The sequence below is a fragment of the Trachurus trachurus genome, assembly GCF_905171665.1.
Source record: "Trachurus trachurus genome assembly, chromosome: 10".
NCBI lineage: Eukaryota > Metazoa > Chordata > Actinopteri > Carangiformes > Carangidae > Trachurus > Trachurus trachurus.
The window spans coordinates 16801781-16812507 of NC_139894.1; the positions used below are offsets into that span (position 1 = coordinate 16801781).

Genomic DNA, 10727 nt, shown 5'->3' on the forward strand with positions numbered 1-10727 from the left:
ACGGGATATTGGCTAGTAAAAGAACAGATATTTTTCTGGAATGAACTGGTGTTTTGCAAAAGAGTCAGCTAGCCTAGTTAAAGTGGTATCACTTCCTGAAAAGTCACAGCTTGTAAAAGTTGTGGGCTAATGTTTTTTTTTTTTTTCAATGAACAAGTTGTAAAGTTATTAAAACTTTCACTAATGATTTACTCATCAGTTAAAAACCATAGATAAACCCTCAGGCCATGTGTGAATGCAACATCAGAGAGTTTTTATTACCAAGTTGTTATTAGGAATTTGACTTTGCATTTTAAAAACACAAAAAACACGCATCAGAAACATTTTTGATAATTATAATAACACCTCGGTAAAAAAAAAGAAAAAAAGACAAGAAATAAAATACAGTAAAAACAACAACAAAAGAACAATGTATAGCATATTAGTGGTTATATGAGTGGTTAGTAGGCTAGATTTCATTAAATAAAAGTAAATAAACTTCATGCACACATACACAATCAATGTAGGCTATTGATTGTAGCTCTATCAAATGAATAGGCCTATACATTTATTTATTTATTTTTTTTTTTTACATAGACTCTACACTCCGGGCTAGAAACACGTTAATATGCTATTGCTATGTTAAATATGTCATACTGCTCGTGTCATCATCATCATGTGAAAAAGGCCGCAGTGTGCGCGTGTGTGTGTGTTGGTCGTGGTGCAGAAACGCTGCACTGCACGTTCTCACCGTCGCGGGGCAGTAACGGTCACTGACGTCACTTCACACAACCGCAGTAAGCAAACATGGCGGCGGCCGTCGACAGTGTTGTGAAAGTGTAAGTTTACCTTTATTTTTGCTACAGTAAAACGAGCAGCCACGCAGAGGAGGCGACGCGCGATAGATTAAACACCACATTGCCGCTAAATTTAAGAAGAAATCCGTCGTATCCTCAGCGCCGAATAACAGAAAAAAACTGTCCCAAGAGGATAACGTTCACCACTGAGCTAATGTTAGCCTGTTAGCCGTGGGACAATATAAACGAGACGAACCCACTGTGGAAACGTGTTTTAAACCACCGCTCGTCGATAACGTAGACACTGCTGGGTGTGTATTTAAGGCGGTGCTACACACACCACCACCTAACTGTTGCTGGTCAGGTGAAGGAGAGCTGTTTTTTTGACCAGGGAGCTGTCAGCTTGGCGGGCGCTTTGTTGTGGCGAGGAGCTTGCTGCTAACAATCAACCTTTTGTTCTGGCATCCCTCCGTCGGTGCTGCTCATGTTAGGATGATGAAGTTATTAAGTGAAATAATGATAAACAAAAGAGGTAAAGCGGTCTGTACGAAGAGCATAAACTGGGTCGAAAGCTGATATAGTGTATTATACCTGTAAGGAAAGACACTCTCAAGTCGTGTAACCGTGGAGTCATTACTCATTTTAATTAACGTTGCTCCGAAGATGGCTGCCATTTAGGGATATTGTTAAGAAACTCTTATTTTTTATTTATTCATTTTTGCAACTGAGAATTGTGAAATACAGTGTGTGTGTGTGCGAAGTGTACAGTATTAGTGTGTTTTTCAATAGAGAACAAAGTCGTAGATACATTGCTCCTTTGTGATGGACTGCTACACCAGTTGTTGTCAGTGAGTCCTTTTGTTTGTGTCTCTGCTGTGCACAAAAACATGTTGATAGACTCCATCTGGTCATTTGATCAGGGAGAAATTAGCTTATTAGATATAAGTTTGCAGATAATTAAGAAGAAATTGGTGGGTACTGTTTTACAGGCAACGGTCGGCAACCCATATGGTTTTGTCAAATGTGTCACGTAGTTCATACCTGGGTGGGTTACATTAAAAAAACCTGAATGGATACGTAAAGGATAATTTCTCTTTAAGAGGATTGTCTTAATGTGGCAAGTAGCTGGTAATGTGTCAAACTACTTTCCTCAATTAAGATTGGCGATCAAAATTATGGTTATCTTAGGAAATGCCATATTTAGAGCTGCAGTGACTAGTGGATTGATTTTTTAAAATATTTAATAAAGTAGTTTTAAAAAAATCATTTTTAAAGAAAGCAAGTCAAAATTTGAAGATTTCAACTTTGCAAATGCAGATTAAGTTGTTTACTTTGTCTATGTAAGTAAAGTTTGCATACGGGTTTTGGTCTGGTAATCAGGCAAGATATGACATTTGAAAAAGTCACATTGGGCTTATAAATATTTGGCATGGAGGTTCAGGCTCATTAAAAAAAAACCTATAACTAGATTAATCAAGAAAATTATATAAATAATTACCTTAGTGATATTTTCATGCTTAAAAACAATGTTCAGAGCAAAAAGTGTGGCCAGCCATAAGTGCATGAATTCACATTTACTACGTGTATTAGTGACATTGATATCTTACCAGAGTTTATCATTGTACCTCTATAATCCAGGAGTGAGGATTAATAGTCGGTCCCGATCTGTGTTATATGACGTGTCCCTGTCCAAATTTCAGGCTGGGAGAGCAGTATTACAGAGATGCCATGGAGCAATGTCACAGTTACAACGCTCGCCTGTGTGCTGAGCGCAGCATCCTCATGCCCTTCCTGGACTCTCAGACCGGGGTGGCTCAGTCCAACTGTTACATCTGGATGGAGAAGAGACACCGGAGCGCAGGTAGAGAATCACACCAACACTTTAAATACTGTAATATACATCAATGCTGGAGAAAAATTGTAATTAAGCCATTGTAATTTATAGCATGTCACCTACACACACTTCATTTTTTTTATTTTTTTTTTACATTTTGTACCATTCTGTGTCACACCAGGCGTCGCTCCAGGGCAGCTGTACACTTACCCAGCCCGCCGCTGGAGGAAGAAGCGGCGTTCCCATCCTCCTGAGGACCCTCGGCTGGCTTTCCCTCCTCTCAAAGCAGGTGGGGTATCTGGTTGTATAACGTCAATCGGAGGTCTGGGTGTCATTCATGCTGCACATTTTAACCCATGAAATTTAGAAAACACGCAGCATGTAGTAAACATCTAGTTGCGGAGCGAATAGGAGCCTGTATTGTGTTCATTAATTAGTTACGTTTGCGTGTCTTTTTTCGTGTTCATGTCGTGTCTGTGCATGCATTACTGTTGTGCTCGGTGTGTGCAGCAGATATCGAGCTGGGCCTGAAGCGGGATACTTTGGGGCCGGTGGACGGCAGCAGTCTGGAGGCGCTGCTGAAAGGCGAGCCCCTCGACAGGAGAAGCGGCGTGTCGGACGCCCGCGGCCCCGAGGACGAGACAGCTGCTGTGGAACCTCCCGCCACGTCGACGGCCACTCACACGTCCTCCGGGCGCATCCGCAAGGTCAGGCTGAAACACTTTTTTTTTGCTGTCATCATCAGTCATTCTAAAAATATTGACTTTAGTTCGATGACGCAGGTTCATTTTGTGTGTGTGAGTATTACTGGGACGCTGCATGTCGACAGGTTAAATGATTATTGTCTGTCATGATGCAGCTTCAGGTTGAGATTTTCTGCGTAAAATGACTGTTTGTTTAGTCTGACTGCACAAGTTTTTACCCCAGTGTTTTAATGTCAGCTTATTTCACTGCAACATAATTATAGACTTCATCTTAAACCTCCCGGATTTCTCCCTTTTCAACTCATGGTCAGAGGAACCCTAAGTACGGCTGTCTTCCTCCTCTAATCTATTCTCTTTTTTTTTCTTTTTTTCTTCTATTTTTTTAACTTTAGCTCCAACTGTAAATAAGGAGCCACACTACTCAGCAGTTAGACCAGTCAGTTCTTCCAGTGCCTCCCGTCCTAAACATTCACACTCTTGAAAATCTGTTAATTCAAAGAATAGATGTAGTCAGGACGAATCATGACAGACATCATGAGGGCTCTTTCTTATAATCCGTCTCACTGCAGAGAGTCCTGGACCATGACGACTACCTGGATGACTTGGATGATGAAGACTTTGAGGACGAGACACCCAAGAGGCGAGGCAAAAGCAAGTCCAAGGTGTGTGTGTTTGTATTTATGTCTCTTTTTGTTTTGGTGTTTAGTGAATGCTCTTGAACTATGTGAACGGTAAGTAGCCTTCCTTTTCTTGTTTCCCCTGCTGTTAAACCACTCTGCCATCCAGTCCTCCCATTAATCTGGCCTGCTCTCCCTGCCTTTCCTCCCACCAGAAGCTGCCTTCAGCAGCTCTTGTTAACCACTTCTATGTTCTGTATACAACATCTATTGCACATCTGTCCGTCCTGGGTGAGGGATCCCTCCTCTGTTGCTCACCCTGAGGTTTCTCCAGCCTTTTCCCCTGTTAAAAATGTTTTCTTGGGAGTTTTTCCTCAGTCAATGTGAGGGTCTAAGGGCAGAGGGTGTTGTCATGATGCCATGTAAAGCCCTTTGAGAAACTTGAAACTGTTTGTAAAAATGGGGTATACAAATAAAATTGCCTTGCCTTTCACACGCTAATGCTCTTGGTTGTAAGGTCACTGTTTAATGGGTTCTGCAGGGTCGCAGCGACAAGAATGGCAAGAAGAAAACCGAGGCTGCAGCCGCAGCGCTGGAGGAGAGGGACAAACCGTACGCCTGCGACAGTGAGTACTGAGTAGAAGCTTTTTTTGTGTGTATGTGTGTGCGTTGTGCATGTCAGCAAGAGAGGCTTTTGCTTTTTTCCCTGAAAGACAAAAACGAGCCTTCTGCCATGCATGGAATGATCTGAAAGACCTCATCGGAAACTGAAGTTTCACAATGTATAATTTGGAAAAGTTGACTGATTAAAGGCGCTCCTTTTTTCTTTTCTATTTTCTTTTTTTTTTCCTGAGATGCGCTGCTCCGTGTGTGCTCTGTAACTCCCTGCTGGCCGTAGCTCACTGTGCAAATGCTCGCCTCCGCTGTATGAGTCTGAAATACGTGTCAACATATGTGAAAATGATTTTTTTTCCCCAAATGATTAAAAAAATGCGCTTTTGGGGCGATCGGCACAATTTTGTGGTTCCATCTTGGGCCAATTTTGGACGGTACTTAGAATCAGCCGTCTTTCCTATAACACTTTTTTATGACCGTGTGTGTGTGTCAGTTTGTGGGAAGCGCTACAAGAACCGTCCAGGCCTGAGCTACCACTATACACACTCTCACCTGGCCGAGGAGGAGGGCGAGGACCGCGAAGAGATCGAGGCACCACCCACTCCTCGCCAGCCTGAGGAACAGAAGAGTGAGTCACTCTCTAGGGCTGAGAGAGAGGCGGAGAGAGAGGGGAGGGAGGTTTGGTTGCATGCCATGTAGCATGTGTGTCTTTGCTCAAGGGAAGTCTCTCTCTCATTATTATTATTTTTTTTCAATACCCCCACTGTTTTCATTTTTTGATTTTCATACTGATTTTGAATCCCAGCTTCGGGCACAGAGCCCATGCTACTGACTGAAACATGCTTGCACAGTCGGGATTCCTGGCATTTTTTCTTTTTTTTTCAACATATCATCCATCTTTTTTTTCTTGTGTATTTTTTTTTCTTTTTTTTTTTTTTTTACCAAAACATATCCATCGCATTGCTGTTTTTTTCTTTTGTGCACGCGACACCGTGTTAGCAAATACATTCAAGAAGTGTGTTGTTTGTTGTCAGTCATTCATTAGTTTGGATCATGATTCAATGCATCATCAGCCTCTTACTCATAAATGAAGGTGTGTTTTTTGTTGGCAGACTTGACATAAACAGGTTTGTACTTAACCTTTTTTAAATATTTGATTTATACAGTTTCCTATCATTTGAGACAGTGACTCTCCAGTTTGACATATTCATCTGCGAAGAGATAGCTGGATATTAAACTGGTCTTTGTTGACAGTTTGAAATGATAATACTGAACGGTTTCTTCACTCACTCTCCCGTGCAGCTACTAAGAAGGGTCCTAACGGGCTGGCGCTGCCCAACGATTACTGTGACTTCTGTCTGGGAGACTCCACCTTAAACCAGAAGACCGGCCAATCAGAGGAGCTGGTATCCTGCTCAGACTGCGGACGCTCAGGTATGAACTGCTCACGTCTTCTGTTGTTAGTAACGGCCTATTTTTCCTTTTGTAATTCCGGCTTTGGAAAGGCTTGACAGATGTTTTGTGCTTGTTACAGATGTTTTATCATGTGTGTCCTCTCCTTCCCCACAGGCCACCCCACGTGTCTGCAGTTCACACCGGTGATGATGGCCGCGGTGAAGACCTACCGCTGGCAGTGCATCGAGTGCAAGTGTTGCAATGTCTGCGGCACTTCAGAGAATGATGTGAGCCCCTTTTGTCCCTTTTTGTTTTTATAAAGGATGTCTCTCTCTCTTTACCTTATTTAGAACCACTGCAGAAATATAAATATGCAGAAACAAATAATAAAAAACATGGGTTTTAGTCTAAAACATTTGAAATGAACTGATGAGCTTGTAAATGTTATTTGCACGGCAGCTTTCAGCCAGAGTTATTAAATGATAATTGTAAATTTGTGGTCGGGTTTCTTTCCCTTGTGTAATTAGTAGACTCTACTTGTTGACTTTGTTTTTTACAGGACCAGCTGCTGTTCTGTGATGACTGTGATCGAGGCTACCACATGTACTGTTTATCTCCTCCCATGACTGAACCCCCTGAGGGTAAGCCGACAAATCAACACTTAACTACACAAGTTGGCAGCTATGAGGACGTTTATGTTGTTACAGCTCATTACTGCTCGGGGTGAAGGCTGGTGCCACGTCTGTCACCTTTACCCGTTATATCCAAGGTCGACCTCATCACCCACACGGCCTATGCGGGTGTACTGCAAATGTACAACACGTAATGTTTACAGCTCAGAACATTACACGTCTGGTAAAAGTTAACTAGCAATTGCATTTTTATAGATCGAGGTATAAACATTATCGTAAAATGGTGATCATGATCGGATTCGTGATCGTGCAAAATGAAATGTTACAGTGTCATTCATTTTCTTGCACAGAGACACGTGCAGACTGTATGTGACATCGCCAGGTTTTTTGAAGAGCCAGCTGTGCTAATGATGCTAACATGCTAATGATGTTGTGGAGCTCTGAAGTTAACAAGCCTGCTACTTGATGTTAACACAAATTATAATGTAATTTGTATAATTTTGCTCAGTAGGAGCTCAGGCTTCTGCATGTTGTGTCAGTCAGTTAACTGTAGCATTTCCACCAACATCTGGGTTTAGGAGATTTTATTGACTGGACAGTCTCGGTATATTTCCTAAATTAGACGCTGTACCTTTTGTTGTGTTGTTAAAGGGATAGTTCACCCAAAATTCAAATTTCACTCATTTTCTACTCACCCTTATGTTGACTAAGGGTTGGGAGAAGTTTCAGAGCCATCCGTGCCTTTTTGGAGTTACAGCGGGGCTCCGTGCAGCAGTGCATGTCAATATGATGGTTGCGAACAGGGCTCACTTTTCGTCGTCCAAAAAGACACATCAAAAAACATCCAAATACCTCCATAGTGCTCGTCTGTAATGTCCCTCTTGTATTGAAGTCCCAGTATGGAGGTATTTGGAAGTTTTTTGGTGTCTTTTTGGATGAAGAAAAGTGAGCCCCGTTCTCGACCGTCATATGGACATGCAGTGCTGCACGGAGCCCCCCTGTAGCTCAGAGAAGCCACGGAGGACTCTGAAACTTCTCCCAACCCTTAGTCGACATGAGGGTGAGTAGAAAATGAGTGAAATTTGAATTTTGGGTGTACTATCCCTTTAACAGACAACAAACTAAAGCAGTACATATTCTCGTAGTGTAACCATAGTAACACTTGATGAATTTCTGCACCTGCGCTTCTTGATGTCCGTCTCTCTGTGTTCGTATGTTTCCCAGGGAGCTGGAGCTGCCACCTTTGCCTGGCTCTGCTGAAGGACAAAGCCTCCATATACCAGCAGAACCAGAGCTCTGCCCCCGAGTGACATCCCATCAGCCCGTCGCACCCCCTCAGCTCCGGGACCCCGACCCCCGATCGAAAAAAAAAACGTCAGACCTCCTCTGCAGTTCGGAGCGCCACGGCTCTGTCCGGATGTAGCTGAGCCAGATCTCAGATCAGCTTCAGAAGTCTTTCATATCTACAACGACAACGGGGGGACACGAACCAAAACAGACCTCACATCAGTCAACATAGGGATCAAAGTATCACTACCAACCTGCCTGCAAAGTCCCTGAGGCTTGCTGTCAAACACATTCATATTACACTGTTACACACACACACACACACACACACACACACACACACACACACACACACACACACACACACACACACACACACACACACACACACACACACACACACACACACACTATATATACAGAGAGCATGCAGTAACCATAGTAACTGCTGTCTCCATGGCAGCTCCCAGGAGCAAACGGATTAGCATCACACGCTAATTATCTGCACCCTGTCACACTCAAAGACACAGTGTGGACTGTCGAGACAACACAGTCTTTTTTTTCTGCCAAATTATCTATTTTTACTCCCTGAATGTGGGGAAAAAGAAAACTTCACCATGTATATGGTCTAAGAATATTATTATTATGATCATTATTATTATTATTGTTATTGTTCTAGTGGACTTTTGTAGTGGCATTTGTCTGTGTACTTTTGTCTGATCCATTGCATCGATTATCTTTTGAAGAGGTTTCCCCGAGGGGAAGCCGGTCAGTGCCAAGGTTCATCATCGTCTCGAATACACAACAGTGACCCACAGAGCTCATCATATTCACTCAAAGCATCATGTTTCATTTGAAATCAGTGGGACAAAGACTATGGCTTCGACTCGTTAAGCTGTTAGCACAAAAATCTTTGGCCTTGCTACTTTGGGGTTGCACCAAAACTTAACTCTTCATCACTGATTCTGTTACCGGATAGATTAGTTACTTTAATCAAACACTATACAGCTGAGCATGTACTGTAGGTTGGGGCTCATGAGATAAACACTTTAAGTACAATGTCGTTTTATTTTAGTAGTATTTCTCCATCACTGCTAACACTCACTTTATTTTGAAAAACCTGTCAGATAATACTGTCAGGGAAAACTGACAGCAGCTCCATATTTTTGCCTGCTCTTAAGTCCAAACTAGTAACTATAAAGGTGCATCCGTTCTCAAAGGCGTTTTTTGTGGTAGCTTTGTAGAAACCGTTTGGCAGTGGCATCGTCCTTCTCAAGTGATTGTAAACAGCCGCTGTCAAGACGATGACACAGTCACTGACAGACCGTAGCTGCTTTTTATCATTTGTCACACTGAGGCAGATTTGCATGCAGACTGCACCTGTATGAATGCACACACACTCACATCACAAGTGTTTTTGTTTTTTTTGGGTTTTTTTTTTATTTGATGTTTTTGTTTTTATTTTTTGTCGTATTGTTTGTATTTTTTTTTTTTTTTTTACATTTTATATTACCTGATAATCCATTGGTATTGGGAGTTTTTTCTAGTAGAATTTTGTAAAGTCTATCGTATAGCAAACACTTAAAGTATATAGCTCCTAATGCATTCTATGTACTGTATTGACTTTTTCTATTTTTGTTATGACTGTGACATGTTTGAATTTATTTGATTATTCTGATATGTCAGACCTCCATTATGAGTATTTGTAAAATGATGTACTTTGTTGTACTATTTTTATTTTTACATTTATTTGGTATTGAAGCCAATTTAGCCTGACTGAAATAAAAATCACTTTGAATTTCATGTCCAATGTTATTTCTTTAAAAACTAGATAATTGTCAGCATATTTACAGTATAGAGACACACTGAGAGAACATGTATGATGATATATATTGATATGTTTTGTTCTGTGTATGGTCGTGGTGCCTCGATTTGACTGTGTTTCTGTAGTGGGGACATTCACCTTCTTCATTTTTGGTGCATGTGACAAAACACAACATCCATACTTTCTTCTCATTCAATGCAAACCTTGAATATATGATGACTGGGAAATGAGAGGGAAGAGACTGAGGGGAGAATTAGGAAAACAAACCAGAAGCATTAAATCTATTTAAAAAAACGATTTGATTTTTGAGGTTTTTTTTAACAGGTATCAATCCAAAATGATTCAGATTGACGTAATATACTGTACGTGGAGCAATTCCCAACACAAAAGGATAAAAGTATGGGACTGAGACGTTGGTTAAAGGCAACTAGATGCTGCAGGGACACGGTGTAGAAGATCTACTGAGCTCCCACAGGCCTGCTGTTTCTGCTGTGCTCTCGTTGCAGCCGATCATCCTCTAAATCAGTGAGCTGGCTGCTTTAACTGGCAGTGATCTGCGTCCTGGTTTCAGAACTTGGACAGCTCCCTCCGAACAGCCAGTCGAGCTCTTGAGGAGCTGTCTGGTGCTGAAGTGATGTAGGTTGGCAGCTTCTCAGCATCAATGTCTTGTCTCCAAATTTATTCTGCAGCTCTCAGACTCGGCTCTAACTTCCTTGTTACTGCATTGTTCTCCTACTTTTCCAATCCTATAGTATTAAACATAAATGTCATATATAACAGCAGGGTTTGATGCCCAGAGTTGCCATGGAAACATGATGTATATTGTATTATATAATATGCATAGTGGCAAGTTTCATGCCAGCTTGTATAATAAGATTGTATATACTTCGGCTAAACTGCCAAACCTTAATGTGAACAGCACAACCCAATGAGTTTATTACTTGTCTGAGTTGTTTTATTGTTGAATGGACTTTTAACCAGACTAGCCGCCTGAGGAGTTGCAAGTACTAAAAAAAATGCTGTGTAAGCTGGTGTGTTATTC

At 41.6% G+C, this 10727-nt stretch overlaps 1 protein-coding gene across 3 annotated transcripts; it reads left to right on the plus strand.

Annotated features, from left to right (window-relative positions):
• Positions 1-785: 785 nt before the first annotated feature.
• dpf2l (D4, zinc and double PHD fingers family 2, like) lies at positions 786-9626 on the plus strand. 3 transcript variants are annotated; one of them, XM_083981317.1, is made up of 11 exons: positions 786-818; positions 2477-2637; positions 2792-2899; positions 3121-3317; positions 3884-3976; positions 4473-4557; positions 5040-5174; positions 5849-5980; positions 6116-6228; positions 6501-6582; positions 7798-9626. In XM_083981317.1, the coding sequence occupies exons 1-11, from the start codon at positions 787-789 to the stop codon at positions 7881-7883; spliced, it is 1224 nt and encodes a 407-aa protein (XP_083837443.1). In that variant the 5' UTR covers position 786; the 3' UTR covers positions 7884-9626. The 3 variants fall into 3 exon arrangements, with proteins under 3 accessions (XP_083837443.1, XP_083837444.1, XP_083837445.1); XM_083981318.1 differs by having other exon boundaries at positions 3124-3317; XM_083981319.1 differs by lacking the exon at positions 5040-5174.
• Positions 9627-10727: the final 1101 nt, after the last annotated feature.